This window comes from Elgaria multicarinata, chromosome 1, assembly GCF_023053635.1.
Source record: "Elgaria multicarinata webbii isolate HBS135686 ecotype San Diego chromosome 1, rElgMul1.1.pri, whole genome shotgun sequence".
Classification (NCBI taxonomy): Eukaryota; Metazoa; Chordata; class Lepidosauria; order Squamata; family Anguidae; genus Elgaria; species Elgaria multicarinata.
In genome coordinates, this window is record NC_086171.1 from 217,152,500 (window position 1) to 217,169,052 (window position 16,553).

The following is a 16,553-nucleotide window of genomic DNA, read 5'->3' on the forward strand; positions in this document are numbered from 1 at the left end:
GTGGTCTGTTTCCTGCTATGCTGTTGTAATGGGCAGGCACCACTTCTCAGCTATGTGGCATGCATGTGGGTGGGAGGCCACTATGGAACATATGGGAGTGCCCTTACTGAAAGGGGCATCCCTCGTTCATTCCAAAGGAGGCAGCATCCTCTGGGCCTTCCTAAGTGTGCTTGAAACTGCACTATCCATGGGGATGGTTAGTGCATGTGCTCTGGAGTGTATGATGGGCTCTGGAAGACATATCTGCCCTTCCTCACCTGTGGATGCCAGTAGGAACAGTTCCACCTGGAAAGGCCTACACTAAAGACCCATGAAAATGGTGTAGAAGAAGGGTGCACAACCCCACCTGGTGGTTTTAATTGTAACCTGCCCAGAGAGCCTCACCTGTTGGGCTCTATAAATATGTAAACAACAACAACAACAACAGGGTGGGCTGGGAATGGACAGAGCTGAGTCTGCTTGACATGATGCTGTTTGACCCCATTTCCATGTAGTGGATCTTCCCTTTGGCTCATATGGAACCCTGAAGTACCAGCTGGCGGACATGCCGACTGTTAGGGATACCTTTGTTGAATATGATATATCTGTAAGTATCAGCTACACCTTGTCTTCTGCTATGTCTTTAGCATAAGTATCGCTGTCAGTTTCCTTCACCCACCCATGCTGGTAGAGGAACAGGTGTTGGCTCTTCATGCTGTGAGGATCTAAGAACTGGCCACTGGCTCTTTCTTTCTAGGCTGATTTCGAGTTAGCAGAAGGGGGCCTCATCTCCATCCCAAATGACACCGTCTCCATCAGCCAGCCTCCCATCCAGAACTATTCGTTGTGCCAGAGTCTCCATCCGGCGTTCTTGAATATGGTGATGTCTGTCATAGGCAATATAGAGCCTCGGGAGTTCAACTGTACCCCTGATGCGGTGGGTAGTCTCTTGGGGTGTGTGGCCCAGTAGGGGAGGAGAATGGCTAGAGCAGGGGTGGGGCGGGGCCTCCAGCCCATGGGCCTAATCCGTGATCCATGCTTCCTCACCAGAAAGCTGTTGATGCCTTAGGTGGGTGCGGGTGTGAATGTGGAGGGGAATCCCCTCATCATTCACATTCCCTGAAATTATTCAGCCTGTGGAGAGGTGGATGGTTGGGTGGGGAATCCAGCCTGCTCTCCTCTCTCTTCAGTAGAGATAGAAGCCTGCTCCTTGATGCGATGGTGAATTGTATTGTTTCAATGGAAGGGGGGAACAACTTTTATTTCCTTTAAAGAGGGTTGGGGGGAAGAGACTTGTGCGGTCCACAACTTTTTAATAGTATAAAACCATATCTATCTATCTATCTATCTATCTATCTATCTATCTATCTATCTATTTGTCATTTATTGATATAGATAAAGACTTGTCCATAGGCAATGCCTGAAGCAGAGATAAAAACAACTAGTTACAGCCAGTGACAGTCAATATACTTAATAATAATAATAATAATAATAATAATAATAATAATAATAATAATTTTATTTATTACCCGCCTCTCCCTCTGCATCGAGTCGAGGAACAACATTAAATACAATATAATACATAAAACTAGTTAAGAGCATATAAAACCAACACAATATTAAAATAACAATCACAACATATTAAAATTCTTAAGTTTAAAATTCATCTGGGTAGGCTTGCTGGAAGTGACTAGTCTTTATCATCAAATCATAGAATCATAGAATAGCAGAGTTGGAAGGGACCTACAAGGCCATCGAGTCCAACCCCCTGCTCAAGGGAGGAATCCATTGGCTGTCTTAAACTTGGAAAGTGTGTTAGGGCAACATAAGAAGAGCCCTGATGCTGGATCAGACCAAGGGTCCTTCTAGTCCAGCACTCTGTTCACGCAGTGGCCAACCAGCCATCGGCCAGGGACCAACAAGCAGGGCATGGTACAACAGCACCCTCCCACCCATGTTCCCCAACAACTGGTGTATATAAATAACCCATAAAATACCAAAGTGAGAAAAGGTTTTTAGTGAATCCAGTCCTTAATGCTCATAATTAGATCAACTATAATCTAGTTTGAAGACATTCAAAATAATTAATATATTGTTAATGCCTGGTCTCTAGATTGTTTAGCAACTGGATTGAATAAAAGAGTAATCCTACCAGCTGTGGTGGGGAGATGAAAGAGCAGATGAAACACCTCCTCCAAAACCAGCCAGGATCAGGCCACTAGGGAGGAATGCCAGGAGCGTTCTCCTCCTCCTGCCTGGTTTATTTTTAATAGTCAATTTCCCGCCTGTTGCAAGCAATGGAAGGGAAATTATATATTTATTATTTAACATATATACAACAATATTTAAAAATATCGAAGAAGTTAAGATAAAAACACTAAAAATTCATTGGGTACACTATTATTTTATAACAATTTTCCATGATGCTTAATCTGGTTGAAAAGGTTTAGCCTTTAGAACAGCCTTCCCTGAAGTATGACGGTGAGGATAAAAGAAAATTATTATAAGATTATATGGAGGTGGTATCTAACCCCGGTGAGATTAAATAAAATAAATAAGTTGAACTCAGCAAATTGCTGGAGAAGTTGTCAAAAAAAAAAAAAAAAAAAAGGAACATATTTACATATGTGGTGGGAATATGAATTTGTAGAAAAATTGTGGAAAATGGTATTTAATGAGATAAAAGAAATTTTAGGAATGGAGAATGAAGAGACACCTATAGTGGCATTGTTATCATTATCTGGAGAATTAAATTGTAGCAAAGAGACAAAAGAATTGATAACAAATTTGTTAACTGCAGCAAGGTTAATGATATCTAGGAATTGGAAGGTTCAAGGAGATTATCATATAGAAGATTGGTATAAAGAAATATGGGATATTGCTATTAATGATAAATTAGCATGTAATATAAAAGTTAGACGAGGAATGATAAAAACAAATGATTTTGAGGGAATATGGAAATAGTTCCTAGAATTTGTCTTATCTAAGGGGAGTGGGACAGCACCTCCAGAAGAAACAATGAGATTTTGAAAACAGGAATAAGATCCCGTGGTGGTGGGTGCACTTTTATGTTAAGTATGATTATGTTAACAGAATAAGTTAGAATGTATGTTATCAAATGATATATAACAACTTATGTATTATGTAGTATTGTTTTTTATTGTATTGATGTATGTATTGTATTGAAGTATTGAATAAAATTATTAAATAAATAAATAAATAAATAAAAAATAGAACAGCCTTCCCTGACTTGACGTCCTCCAGAGGTGTTGGAGTATAACTCCCATCATCCTCAGCTAGCATCATCATATTGGCTGGGCATGACAGGAGACAACTACCAAGCCCTCTGGAGGGCACCAGTTTGGGGACGGCTCCTTTAGAACGTACCTATTGAGGACGCAGCACTTCAGAACTGTGAGATTTAATTTTCTTTCTTTCTTTCTTTCTTTCTTTCTTTCTTTCTTTCTTTCTTTCTTTCTTTCTTTCTTTCTTTCTTCCCTACATGCACCTCCCTCCAGTTCTCTGGAGCTGCGGGACTGAAGGATGCTATTTTGGCTCTGATTCCACGTGGGGTGAGTGATTTCTTTAGAATCCTAGCATTGCGTTCATTCAACTCCGCCTGATGACAGGACATTTCAGGGTCAGTTTCAAGGTGAGGAGACCTCCCTAGAGTAAATATGGAAGTTGGGGTAGTGGGGGAAAGGAAGAGGCAGAATGGTGCCATTACAGCCCAACATTGTTTGATGCAGAAACAGCTCCTAAATGCAACAACATCCCCAGCTGCAACAATCCCTCTCATCTCTCATGGTCTGCATTCCAGCAGTGAAGGTTCAGCCCCAAACCATGCAGGTGGGGAATGTCCCATATTCCTGTAGCTGGCAGCCACCGTTCACCAAAGCCCATTTGTGGCCCATGGGAGTTCAGAGCTATCTGCAGTTTGCATCAGGCGACTGTAAGGGGTGTGGTGAGCTGTAAAAAAGACATTTGAGCAGGATGAAGCCTAGCTTCACGCTTGTATTGGTATTGTATGTGGCTGATTGTATATGGCTGAGTGTGGATCTACACTTCTGCTTACAATTTTTTTTTGAGTCTTTGTAACATTGTAACTTGTATCGCTACCTTGTATACCGTTGCTCAGTAGTGTTACTTACCTTTTCTTGTAATGTTGTTGTGGCGCACACTCTTCATTGCCCCGTTGTCTGTGTTGTTTCTTCTTCTCGTTTCTGTAATCCTTGCAATTCCCAGACTGTCCTTTCTCTGCACCTCCCACGTCCTTGTTTTTGTATTTTCCGTGCCTCTCTAGCTAACATTCCTTTATGCACATGCTCTTAATTTCAAATCTTTGTGGTGGGAGTTCTTTAGAGAGGGTGGTTTGTAGATTGTTGGAGTTGACTGTCTCTTGAGGAAAGTGTAGGAATGCCTGGTGAATGGAATGTGTTAAATCTTTTTCATTTTTTAAACATTCTTTCCTACCTTGGGTAAAACCCTTTTTTAAAAAAAAATTATTAAAGGATGCGCATATGCGCGTAGCCAATTTCTAATTTAATTTATTTTTAAAAAATTAAATTAAGGATGCGCATATGCGCATAGTATAGTTCTAACAAAGAAATGGTTACTTAAGGTGCATAGAGGAAGTTACATCAGACAGGAAGCCCGGTGAGGGATTATGTGACATTAGTTTTGCAAAGCGACACAGAAGACATCGTAACAACGGAGCACACTGAAAGAAGTCTAACGATGCAGAAGTGTTACAACGAAAGGTAAAATGGTACAAAACCTTTCTGTATAACGTTATAAGGAACACATCACATGATCACTGACGTCATCCATTGCTATCTATAACGTTAGAGCTACAGTAATGTAGATTCGGCCTGACTTGGCCAAACTATTATTTATTACAGTGATTTTTCTTTTGTTATTTATTGTTTGGGCTTTATATTCCATGACCTGTCTCCTCAGGGTAACTTCTAGGGCTGTGCACGGACACCCCCCCGCTCCCACTCCGCAAATTGCGGATCGGGCCCGCTCTGCCTTGATCCGCCTAGGGTCCACTCCGCTCTGCTGTGGAGCTTCGGCTCTGAATCGGAGCTCCGCAGCGGTGGAGGGCGGCGCCAGGTAAGGCCCCCTCCCTCTTATCTGCTTCCATCCTGGCCCGCAGCCAGCTTCACTAGAGGCCATGGCTCAATGAGGAACTGTAGGCCCCGTTTGCGGCCTACACTTCCGGGTTGAGCCGCAGGCTCTAGTGAAGCCAGCGATGGGCCGCGATGGACGCAGATAAGACACCCCCTCCCCCTTGCTCCCTTACCTGGCTCTGCCGCTGTCGCTGCACGGGCGGCGGCAGCAGGGCCAAGTAAACCCCCCTTACCTTTTTTGCAGAGCTCCAGATCGAGGCGAAGGATCTGCCTTCACCTCGATCCGCTCTGCGATGCTCCACTGCTCCCCCGATCCTCTTCGCCTCCGCCTTAAGGGGACGCGAAGCACCCCAACCCGCTTCTGCTTCTCCGGTCCGAGGAGAAGCAGAGCACAGCCCTAGTAAATTCCAGTATATCAAAAATAAATTGCCAGCTTTTTTCCTGGCAGGCATCCTGTTCCGTTTAGTAACAGGAGGAATGTCAACTGGCCAAACTCTCCCCATTACTATATGTTGGCTCTGAAGGAAAACACAATATGTTGATTGTCTGCGTATTGTGTGAGCCGAGGAGTCCTGCCCTGAATTAGGAATGAGGTTTAACGGAGGGGCTCTTCCCTTTCTGCAAAACCTTTCCTCCATACTAAAAAAAGGCTCCTGGATTTGGTGAACTTGTTTTCAATTGAGGGGAAGGATGATGAGAACAGCGACACGTTAAAGGAGTGCAGTTTTGGAGAAAACATTGTACTCCTTGCAAAGACACTTCCTTGCTGTGAAAAGCAAACTCCACAAAACCTTAGCTCAGGCCAACTCTGGATTGCTGTGGAGACTCCAAGCTGGAGCGAGGAATGAAACTGGAAACCTCCCCAAGACTCAATGCTGAGATTCCTTTTCTGTCTTTTTCAGGGTTCTGGAATCAACACCACGGTACGTAATACCCACTTGGGGACCTCATTGCTTACCAGTCCAGCAGGGCTGCATAGTTTGTTTTAAAAGTTTTGGCATTCCCACCTCCCCTTGGAAATCCATTGTTTATGCACCCTATATATCCTGTTGTTTCTCCAGACCGTCTGGTACCTTAACATTTCCCTTCTGGAAGGTCCAGTGATTGATTTTGCAAATAAAACAGCTGTTGGGCAGCTCCTTGTGCAAATCGAGGTGTTCATCAAGAACGCAGATGGACCTCCCACTTCGATACTCAGCGTAAGAGATGTAAGTACTGCCAACGAAAAGGAATGCTTCTCTGGTTGTCACCAGGCTATGTCTAATGTGGAGGAACCCTGGAAATGTGGGTTGCCAGTTTAGGGGATCGCTGAGTGATATTCAAAGACTCCAAGGGCCTTGCTAGACCTACCGGGTGTTCCGTCGTTGAGGAGCGGTGAAAGCGGATTTTCCCGTTCAGCCGTGACGCCTCATGATCCACACCTGCATTCGATTTGTGGCGGAAGTTTGCGCCGGTTGTGCTGCTGCCGCCGCGAGCACGGTTGCGCAGCCACACCAGCCTGATTGCCGCGGCTTTTTCCCCCGCTCGCTGCACGGTTTGCGCACGTCCGAAAGACCGCAAACTTGCGCAGCCGTCAGCGATGCCGCCGCCGGCCCTGGCGGCGGCAGCGGCGGCAGTGGCAGTGCCAGCTGAAGTGCTGCTGGTGCTGTTGAGGGTCAACATTGATGCGCTCACTTCCTGATGGGGGTCGTGGCGGGTGTCATATGACCCGAGGTCAATCGTCTGCATGGCCACTCTGTGCCTACATCTCCCATCATGCCTCTGAGGTGTCGGCGGCGATGATCGCCTCTGTGCCCTCTGCCCCATCCCAAGGAGCCAACCCACATCTGGCCGTAGCCATGGCAGCAGCCCACAAACAGCTCTGCCCTCTGCCAGCCTGGTACCCACACTAACAGGCAGCGTACAGCACCGCCATTATGCGGCCACGGTAGCTGCCCACCGCAAGGAGTCACCAGCCACTTTTCCGGTCCTCCGGTCCTGCGCAAACTGTCACTGGGGAAATAAAAAAAAAACCACTAGAACAGGCGCACATCCCCCACCCATCCCCCACACACCCCAGCAGCACACTAGCCACTTTTCCGTTCCTCCGTTCCTGCGCAAACTGTCACTGGGGGAGTAAAAAAAAAAAGCCGCTCCGCCGCGCTGCCCCAGCTGGCGGACTGCACGCAAATGGCGGAGGCGGCTTGACCGAAGCCGCTGACCACTCCCCCTTAGCACGCCTTTTCCTGCCCAGTGCGGACCGCAGTGACCTCACATCCTCCCACACGTACTCCGAATTACCGCGGGACGGCAGGAAAAGGCGCCCTAAAACTCACTTTTTTAAAGTCGGGAGAAAGAGGCTTCACCGCAGGATAACGGCGGATCCTCGTGAACGTCATCTGGAAGCCTCGACGTGACTGCGGAAGGTAACGCACGCTAGAGCCTCGTCTAGTAACGCCCCCAGACACAATTTATCTCACTTTAGAAAAGTTTATTACGAGCAGCCTGCAGAGGATCCAAGGAACTGGCCACTATTTTCAGGAGAGGCTAACATACGTATAGGGTCAGGCTCCTTGAAAACAAGGCAGAACTTCATAGAATCATAGAATAGCAGAGATGGAAGGGGCCTACAAGGCCATCCAGTCCAACCCCCTGCTCAATGCAGGAATCCACCCTAAAGCATACTTGATAGCTGCCTCTTGAAGGCCTCTAGTGTGGGAGAGCCCACAACCTCCCTAGGTAACTCACTGGTTCCATTGTCGTACTGCTCTAACAGTCAGGATATATTCTGTATATTCATTATACAGTACACCAATCATAAAACAGTAACAGGCAAGCCTCTTAACCCATTAAAAGCAAGAATTTAACGCATGTGCAGAGTGCAATACTTCCTAGGACTGAAAAACAACCCCTCACTAATTATTGAGAAACATGACCCTCTGTTCCTTTGAGGTTAGCTTGCTTAGGCCACCACACCCTTCAAATGTCCCGATTGTGGGCGCACGCTCTGGTGACTAATATTTCGAAAGCGCTGAAAAGAGGCAAGCTCTGGTGCTTCAGAAATCATATGGAAGTTGTTTTATTGGTTTATATCCAAACGTGCTCTGCTCAACGTTTCGGACTGATTGTCCTTCGTCAGGAGCTGGAAACAGTTCCAGCTGGTTGGCAGAAGTGGGTGCTCTACTCAATATATTTTTAGTTACTGATAAAAGCATAAATCTTTGATTAAAAGAAACCAGGCTGAAAGCAACACATTAACACAGGGTGGGCATAGACGAAGCAGCCCACACACCTATTTGCTTGATTTCCTCGACACCAGTCACCACTGGCTTCACCACCACATCATTGAGAATTGGGAACCTGACTGGCCTCTTCCCCAGGGTGACCATTTTTGCTTTCTCAAATCTGTATTCTCAGAGCCTCAAACTGACTTCCATGTTCTCAGTGATGGGTCACAGGCTCATCCTGACCCTGTCCATTGACAGGTAAGTGATCCGTTGTTCTCCTCCTCTTGATAGCTCCATCTCAGACTTGGGCCATAGCTAGACTTAAGGTTTATCCATGGATCATCCAAGGGTGAAACCTGTCCATCTAGGTGACACACAGGGGATCCAGTGCTCAGGCAGGGGTGGACCCTGGATGATCCCAGGATAAACCTTAGGTCTAGCTGTGGCCACAGGGGATCCAGTGCTCAGGCAGGGGCGGACCCTGGATGATCCCAGGATAAACCTTAGGTCTAGCTGTGGCCACAGGGGATCCAGTGCTCAGGCAGGGGTGGACCCTGGATGATCCCAGGATAAACCTTAGGTCTAGCTGTGGCCACAGGGGATCCAGTGCTCAGGCAGGGGTGGACCCTGGATGATCCCAGGATAAACCTTCGGTCTAGCTGTGGCCACAGGGGATCCAGTGCTCAGGCAGGGGCGGACCCTGGATGATCCCAGGATAAACCTTAGGTCTAGCTGTGGCCACAGGGGATCCAGTGCTCAGGCAGGGGTGGACCCTGGATGATCCCAGGATAAACCTTCGGTCTAGCTGTGGCCACAGGGGATCCAGTGCTCAGGCAGGGGCGGACCCTGGATGATCCCAGGATAAACCTTAGGTCTGGCTGTGGCCTTGGTTTCCTGCTATAATCATCATGGACAGATTAAGGCGAGGACACCCTTGTTTCTGCATGGAAACATTGTGCAGAACCTGCAACGTTCTTCGAACAGGATCTTAGATTCCAATTGGAGACTTTTGGTCTCCAGGAAAAGTGACATGGATGGCTATTGGCTAATCCTTAGAACCTCTCTCAACTCAAGGGCCAAATGCAGACAAGTTCTCAAGGGTTGCATTCCGGTGGTGGGTGGCGCTGAAGGCCAAATGTCAGGCACAAAATCCCAAAAATCCCAGCCTGTTTTCACTTAAATATCTTACCGCCAGTAACAAAGCCTTAGGAGAGGCATTTTGGCATTTTGGAAGAGGGGGGTGATGTGCAAAAGTCAGACCACCAAATGGTCATAGAATCATAGAACAGGAGAGTTGGAAGGGGCCTACAAGGCCATCGAGTCCAACCCCCTGCTCAGTGCAGGAATCATTGATCAGCAGCCAGATAGCAAAAGCAGGAACCACGTGCTGATGTGGGGAAAGGCTTGTGTCCCCCTGGGGAACACAACATTGGGACCCCACACGGGCCACATTAGGAGGGGCCATAGCACTGTGACAGAGCAACCGCTTTGCATGCAGAAGGTCACAGGTTCAATCCCCGGCTTCTCCAGTTAGGGCGAGGAATGAACCCTGGAGAGCCGCTGCTGCCAGCCAGTGTCAACAGTACTGGGGTAGATGGACCAAGGGTCTGACTTGGGATAAGGCAGCTTCCTTTGTTCCTAACCCTTGCTTAGGAAAAGTTATTCTGTGGTATGGCTGGCATTCCCCATTGAAAATGTCTATCTGTGAGCTCTGAACGTACCACTGAAAAGAGCCCACTGAGAACGCAAACGCCTTGCTGTCTTGAGTCTGGGCTCCATCACACCTATTTTTTCCTCTGGTTCATCTCTGAGTTTTTTGGTGTTTTTTTTTTTTTTTTTTTTACTTCTGTTTCATAAGCCCTGCAGGGGCTCCATCACACACGGTCCCTTTCATGTGGGTTTTCGCTTGTTTGCTCTTCCACCTCGCCCCTTCCTCCTCCAGTTCATTGGTGGTGGTACTCTGATGGGCGTGGGCTCTTATCCCCCCTTTGCTCTGGCTTTGTTATGTTATCTAGCAATTAAAGGTTTCATCTGGGCTCCATTTCTGCGGGCAGTGATGGGGGAGGAGGGCAGGATGAGAAACACCCATTGTGCAAGTGTTCAATGTACCCCACCATTACTAGTCAAATCAAAATCCCAAATCCTTGAAAAACAATATTAAACTAGCATCCAATTATTAATAGTCAACCTTCCCTACACCCCTAAGCCCACTACAACAATAATAAAAAGTAGGGCTGTGCACGGACCCCCCGCTCTGCTCTGCACCCGCTCCGCAAATTGCGGATCGGGCCTGCTCTGCCCTGCCTCGATCCGCCTAGGGTCCGCTCTGCTGCAGAGCTCCGGCTCCGAATCACGCCAGGTAAGGCCCCCTCCCTCCTCCCCCCTTACCTGCAGCCCGTCGCCGGCTTCACTAGAGCTGCGGGCTCTAGTGAAGCCAGCGACGGGCCTCGATGGACCAGGTAAGTCCCTGTCCCCTTACCTGGCTCTGCCACCATCACCGCATGGACTGCAGTGGCGGTGGTGGTGCCAGGTAAGGCCCCCTCCCTCCTCCTCCCTTACCTGTGTCCGTCACGTTCCAGCAGCAGCTTCACCTGAGGCCGAGGACTCAAACAGGAAGACCAGGCCATTTGAGTCCTCGGGCTCAGTTGAAGCAGCTACTGGACCATGGACGAATGCAGGTAAGACCCCCTCCCTCCTCCCCCCTTACCTGCGTCCGTCCCGGCCCATCGCCAGCTTCACTAGAGCCTGTGCTTCAACCAGGAACTGTAGGCGCTGTTTGTGGCCTACAGTTCCAGGTTGAGCCACGGGCTCTAGTGAAACCGGTGACGGGCCGCGATGGACCAGGTAAGACCCCCCTCCCCCTGCCCCCTTACCTGGCTCTGCCACCGTCGCTGCATGGGCAGCAGCGGCAGCGGCAGGACCATGTAACCCCCCTTACCTAGGGTGACCATATTTGGGAAACCAAAAAAGAGGACACCTAGTGTGTGTGTGGGGAAGCAGCTTTCTGAGTCCTGCAGAAAGTATGTTATTCCCCCGCCACCTTAAAGAACCCAATTGGAGTGGAGGAGGGGAAAGGATTTCATTCTGCACCACCACCATCCACTCCAATTGGGGCCTTTTCTATAATGTCCACGAATTACCCACTTTCCCCTTTAAGACCTCAATTGGAGCTCGGGGTGGTGGAATGATGTGCCTCAAGAAAGCATGTCATTCCCTCCTGCCATGCTAATGGCAGCCTTAAAGGGGAAGGTGTGTCATTCCAGGACATTATTGAAAATTATAGAAAATCCCCCCTGACACTATGGAAAGAACAAAAACCAGGACAAATCCGGGGAAATCCTGACAGTTGGTCACCCTACCTTACCTTTTTTACGGAGTTCCGGATCGAGGCGAAGGATCCGCCTTCATCTCGATCTGCTCCGTGATGCTCCGCTGCTCCCCCGATCCTCTTCGCCTCCGCCTTAAGGGGAGGCGAAGCACCCCGATCAGCTACTGCTTCTCCGATCTGAGGAGAAGCGGAGCACAGCCCTAATAAAAAGCTTTACCACTAGTGAGAGCTAGTAGCTTGATATTTATCGCCTGCCTAAATTTGGCACCCATTTGCAGATGCTACAATTGGGAGAGCAACGAGGATCTCCAAAATAAATAGTTTGTCCAATGGGATTGTGAATCAGGTTGGGGGAAAGAGTTCAGCCAAGGCAAGGGGGGATTCTTGTTGTGTGTATGGACATTGCTATCATAAAACTGTTGCTATCGTAAAACCCATTTTACCCACCACAAGGAGATTACATTTATTTATTTATTTATTTATTTATTTATTTATTTATAACATTTATATCCCGCCCTATATCACTAAGATCTCAGGGTGGCGTACAGATAAAAGCATACAGTATAAAATAGTAAATATACACAGCTAAAAACAAATTAAACCATAAACCAAGTTAAAACAATATATATTATTTAAAAGCAGTAAAACTATTAAAACAGTTAAAACAATGTGCCAACTTAGTGAATTCGACCATTAAAAGCTTTGTTAAAAAGCCATGTTTTCACGTGGCGCCGGAATAAAATCAGCGTTGGCGCCAGTCGGGCCTCCAAGGGGAGGGCATTCCACATTTGGGGTGCCACCACAGAGAAAGCCCTCTCCCATGTCCCATCATAGCGTATACGTTGCGTTGGTGGGATGCGGAGAAGGGCTCCTCCAACAGATCTGAGGTCTCGGGCAGGCATATATAAGGAGAGGCGCTCCCTCAAGTATCGAGGTCCCAAGCCATTTAGGGCTTTAAACGTCATTACCAACACCTTGAATTCTGACCGGAAGCGTATAGGCAGCCAGTGCAATTCCTTCAAGACTGGTGTTATGTGGGCTCTGTAAGATGTACACAATGCTTTTCTTGTGACAATCTCATCTTTTCCTGCTCCTCAGCCATGATCTGCGGCTGGTTTCTTCAAGTGTTGGCATCTCTGAGGTAAGCTGATCTTTTCACGGGGTCATTCTCCGCTCAAGTGTTCTTATGCTGCAGCTTACTGATGTCCGCCTTTCATGTCTTCCTTCTCCTCCAGGTGGCCAGTCTGCTGCCACACTGCAATAGCCTGCTGGGAGAAAGAATTTTGCCTCTTCTGAGTGGTAAGAGGGCCGGGAGAGGGTTCTGGGTAAAGGCGGAAGATGATGGGCTCAGATTCAAAGGGATCTCCATGTTCAGAGGCTGTCTACCACCAAATGCCACAGGCTGAGTGGTGACAGTAGGGGTGGAGAGGGGAGTGGGGGAGGAGAGGGCAGTCGGAGAGGGTAGAAGGACATAGGAAGCTATTGTATACTGAGCTCAGTATTGCCAGCACTGTCTGGCAGCAGCCAAGGTTTCAGGCAGGATCTCTCTCCCAGCCTTACCTGGAGATGCCAGGGATCACCTGGGACCCTCTGCCTGCAAAACTGGTGCTCTACCACTGAACCCCCATGGCAGAATGCTCTCCTCCCCAGAGAGGTGCAACTAGCCACAGTATTTTTGTCTTTGAAAAGCCGGACAAAAACCTTCATGCTCATGCAGACATTGAAAAGGCTGTAGATTCATGTTTTATCACTATGCACTCTAGGTATTTTAACTCCTGCTTCTTATCATTAGTTTTTATTCATTGCTTATTATTATTATTATTATTATTATTATTATTATTATTATTATTATTATTTCTTCTTCTTCTTCTACTTCTTCTTCTTCTTCTTCTTCTTCTTCTTCTTTTCCTCCTCCTCCTCCTCCTTCTCCAGTTTTTAATGTAGTTTTATGTAGTCCTTCTGTCCACCCCTGTTCTAAACAAGCAAGCTAGGAATATAGGAAGGCCTTGTCTGGTCTCCACCCCAGAAAACATTTCAGGGTCCACAACCAGCCCCGAAACATTGGAATCAGCAACTATCTGCAGAATCTCATCTCTTCCAACCATTCCAAAATGACTTGATGTGCTTCCTCTAGGCCCCCTTGGTGGAGGAATCCCACTGCCTCGCCCATTGAGGACTCCCTTGGATAAAGCCAAAGTATGGATTGCCGAGGTAAGACCTAAGCAGCGTAACCCACCATTATTTGAGTTACAGCGCTTTAATCCCGATAATGCTAGTGTGTTACAGGTGTCATCTTGTTGTATCATCCCCCTCTTGAGGGTGGCAGGAGCAAGGGGTGAGCTGAGGCTGAAAGGACAATGGTATCACCAAGACAGAGATGAATTGAGACTCAAAGCGGGGACCTCCGGACTGTTGAGAGTTTGGAAGGTTTTCCTTGAGATGGGCAGAGAATGCTGGAGGGGACAGTAGGGCCCTCGGCCACCTTTCCCCACCTGATGTTTTAAAATCTCTGCTCATCCTCCACCTGGCTAGCAGTTCATTTTCCCTGCTCCTGCCGTTCCTGCTTCCTAGGGAAAACGTTCTCAGACAGTACGCTCGGCCAGTACGGAGAAGTGGAAGGAGTAGAGTGAAACGGTAGTCCAACAGCTCTATAGTCCTTTCCAGCTCTCTCTGCCTGACTCCAGAGGAGTCTTTGGACTTCTCCATGCCAGGGCCAGCTTTCTTTGAGTCCACTGCTAATACGAGGAATGCCACCTGTAGACAGGATCAAATGGGGGTGCACAGACCTCTGGCTGGCAGCCCACCCATCTTAACAGACAAAACAAGGACATGAATAGAAAATGCTTGTCACTTGGAGAAGCAGCATTTTATGGGGAAAGAGCATGCTTAAAACAAACCACCCCCTTTGTCTCCTTGCTTAGGGTGCCCTCGTGACCTGTGTCTGAACCTGAGGATCTCTCATGCACAGAGGTCTCCGGAGCAAGAAGGAAAAAGAGTCCGGACAGCAAGAATTAGTCTTTGTGTTCCACCCACAGAGCTTTTCCTATTGGGCAGAAAATAAATGTAATAAATGAAGACGCTCCTACACCAATTCCCTGCTTCATTGTTTTTCATTGTTACAATTAACCCTTTCTCATGTAACTCTTTCAGTAGATATATTGTCTGCAGCTGCAATGAACTTCCCTAATGTTTCAAAATATGGGACAAACAAGTGAACTGCAATCCTGGAGTTTATGGTGCATGTGATCTAGAAAGCCTCAAGGCCAGAGCAGCTCCAAACTTCATGGTGGTGATCAGTCCATGGCTATGGGGGCAACTGTGTTGTTCCATTTTGCAACTACCCGACCATAACAAAAAAAGTTATCTTGGATAATTTCACACAAATTTCTGGCTCTTTCTGCACAGACTTTACAACCGTTTAATGGTTGTCTAACATAAAGCAGCAGTTTCTGCAGCTGAAACTCTCCCCACAGCCTGAGTTCGATCCCAGTGGAAGCTGGTTTCAGGCAGCCGGCTCGGGTCGACTCAGCCTTCCATCCTCCCGAGGTCGGTAAAATGAGTACCCACCTAGCTGGGGGAAAGGGAATAACAGCTGGGGAAGGCAACGGCAAACCACCCCGATATAAGGCCTGCCAAGAAAATGTCAGCGAAAGCTGGCGTCCCTCCAAGAGTCAGTAATGACTCAGTGCTTGCACGAGAGGTTCCTTTCCTTTCCTTTTCAACATAAGAAGGGCCCTGCTAGATCAGACTGAGAATCCATCAACCACAGCATCCTGCTTCCAGCCACATAAAATGAAGGCATTTATTTAATCCCCGCCCCTGCCTTCCAGCAACTGGCATTTAGAGGAAGACCACCTCTAACCCTGGTGGCTCAATTTAGTTCTCTGGGGTAATACGTGAAGATCTGCTTAGACCAGGAGTGGACAACTCTGGATGTATTGGCTCCCATCATCTCTCATCATTGGGAATGTTGGCTGGAGTCACTGTGAGTTGTAGATGAAATGAGCCGGAGGGCCACAAATTGCTCAACACCTGGTTTAGATAGATTGGTGTGGTCGCCTTTCATAACCTCTAAGCCCATGGCCAGCACCACAATTGTGAGACAGCTGCTTCTAAAGGCTAAGTCCCCATTGGGGTGTGTGTGGTTAGGTGGTTTTTTTAAATTCTACTAAGATGGGAAACACGTAGGCACTTTGCTATCCAGAGTTTCCTGAAATAAGTTGTTTCAGTGTCCAGAGATTATGGCCTTAGCTAGACCTAAGGTTTATCCCGGGATTGTCCAGGAGTCGTCCCTGCCTGCTCCCGGGATATCCTGTGTGTCATTTACATGAACAGGAATAACCCCGGGATGATCCTGGGATAAGCCTTAGGTCTAGGTAAGGCCTATGTCACTCCTGCCTGTGAGAGCCCTCAGTGAAGTCATATTAATGTCTCACCAAACAAGGTTTGTCTGTGGAAAGGAAAGGAAGCAAATCCTTTGTTTACCTTCAGTGTAAACACTGCTGCACCCACACCCTCTTAGTAAGTACCTGTGGTTTTTAAGAGCTTTGCGCTTAATAAAGCAAGAAAGGACTGTTGTCCCTTTCCCAGCCAAGTTCTGAATGGAGAAGGATAGCCCAAGGAATTTTAGTGAGGGTCAATTCTCGCAGCCAAAACGGTGTCATGAAAATATGTGTTAGAGCACGTGGAACGCCTCTCCCCACCACACAGCATCATGAAAGACGGCAGCCCTTTCCAGCTTTGTTGCGGAAAGCAGTTCCGGCACCTGCAACGTGTGTTGTAACTCTGTGATAGGTTGGATTGCAAACTGCGGCACATGCCAAATCCATTACACACCGGCTTCAGTGTGTGCAGAATGCTTCATGATGGGCCCTTATGATGGGCCCTCTGCTTAACCTGGATGGCCTT

General features: G+C 47.6%; 1 protein-coding gene across 1 annotated transcript in view; it reads left to right on the forward strand.

The window, feature by feature from the left end:
- The first annotated feature begins 223 nt into the window (after nucleotides 1-223).
- Nucleotides 224-16,553, forward strand: part of BPIFB2 (BPI fold containing family B member 2) — a 54,316-nt gene continuing 37,986 nt past the window's right edge. The window contains exons 1-10 of the mRNA XM_063144337.1: nucleotides 224-269; nucleotides 495-586; nucleotides 737-916; nucleotides 3,498-3,551; nucleotides 6,014-6,034; nucleotides 6,173-6,319; nucleotides 8,508-8,575; nucleotides 12,744-12,786; nucleotides 12,881-12,944; nucleotides 13,780-13,856. Of these exons, the coding sequence (XP_063000407.1) occupies nucleotides 224-269; nucleotides 495-586; nucleotides 737-916; nucleotides 3,498-3,551; nucleotides 6,014-6,034; nucleotides 6,173-6,319; nucleotides 8,508-8,575; nucleotides 12,744-12,786; nucleotides 12,881-12,944; nucleotides 13,780-13,856 (792 nt within the window). The remainder of the gene's footprint in view (nucleotides 270-494; nucleotides 587-736; nucleotides 917-3,497; nucleotides 3,552-6,013; nucleotides 6,035-6,172; nucleotides 6,320-8,507; nucleotides 8,576-12,743; nucleotides 12,787-12,880; nucleotides 12,945-13,779; nucleotides 13,857-16,553) is intronic.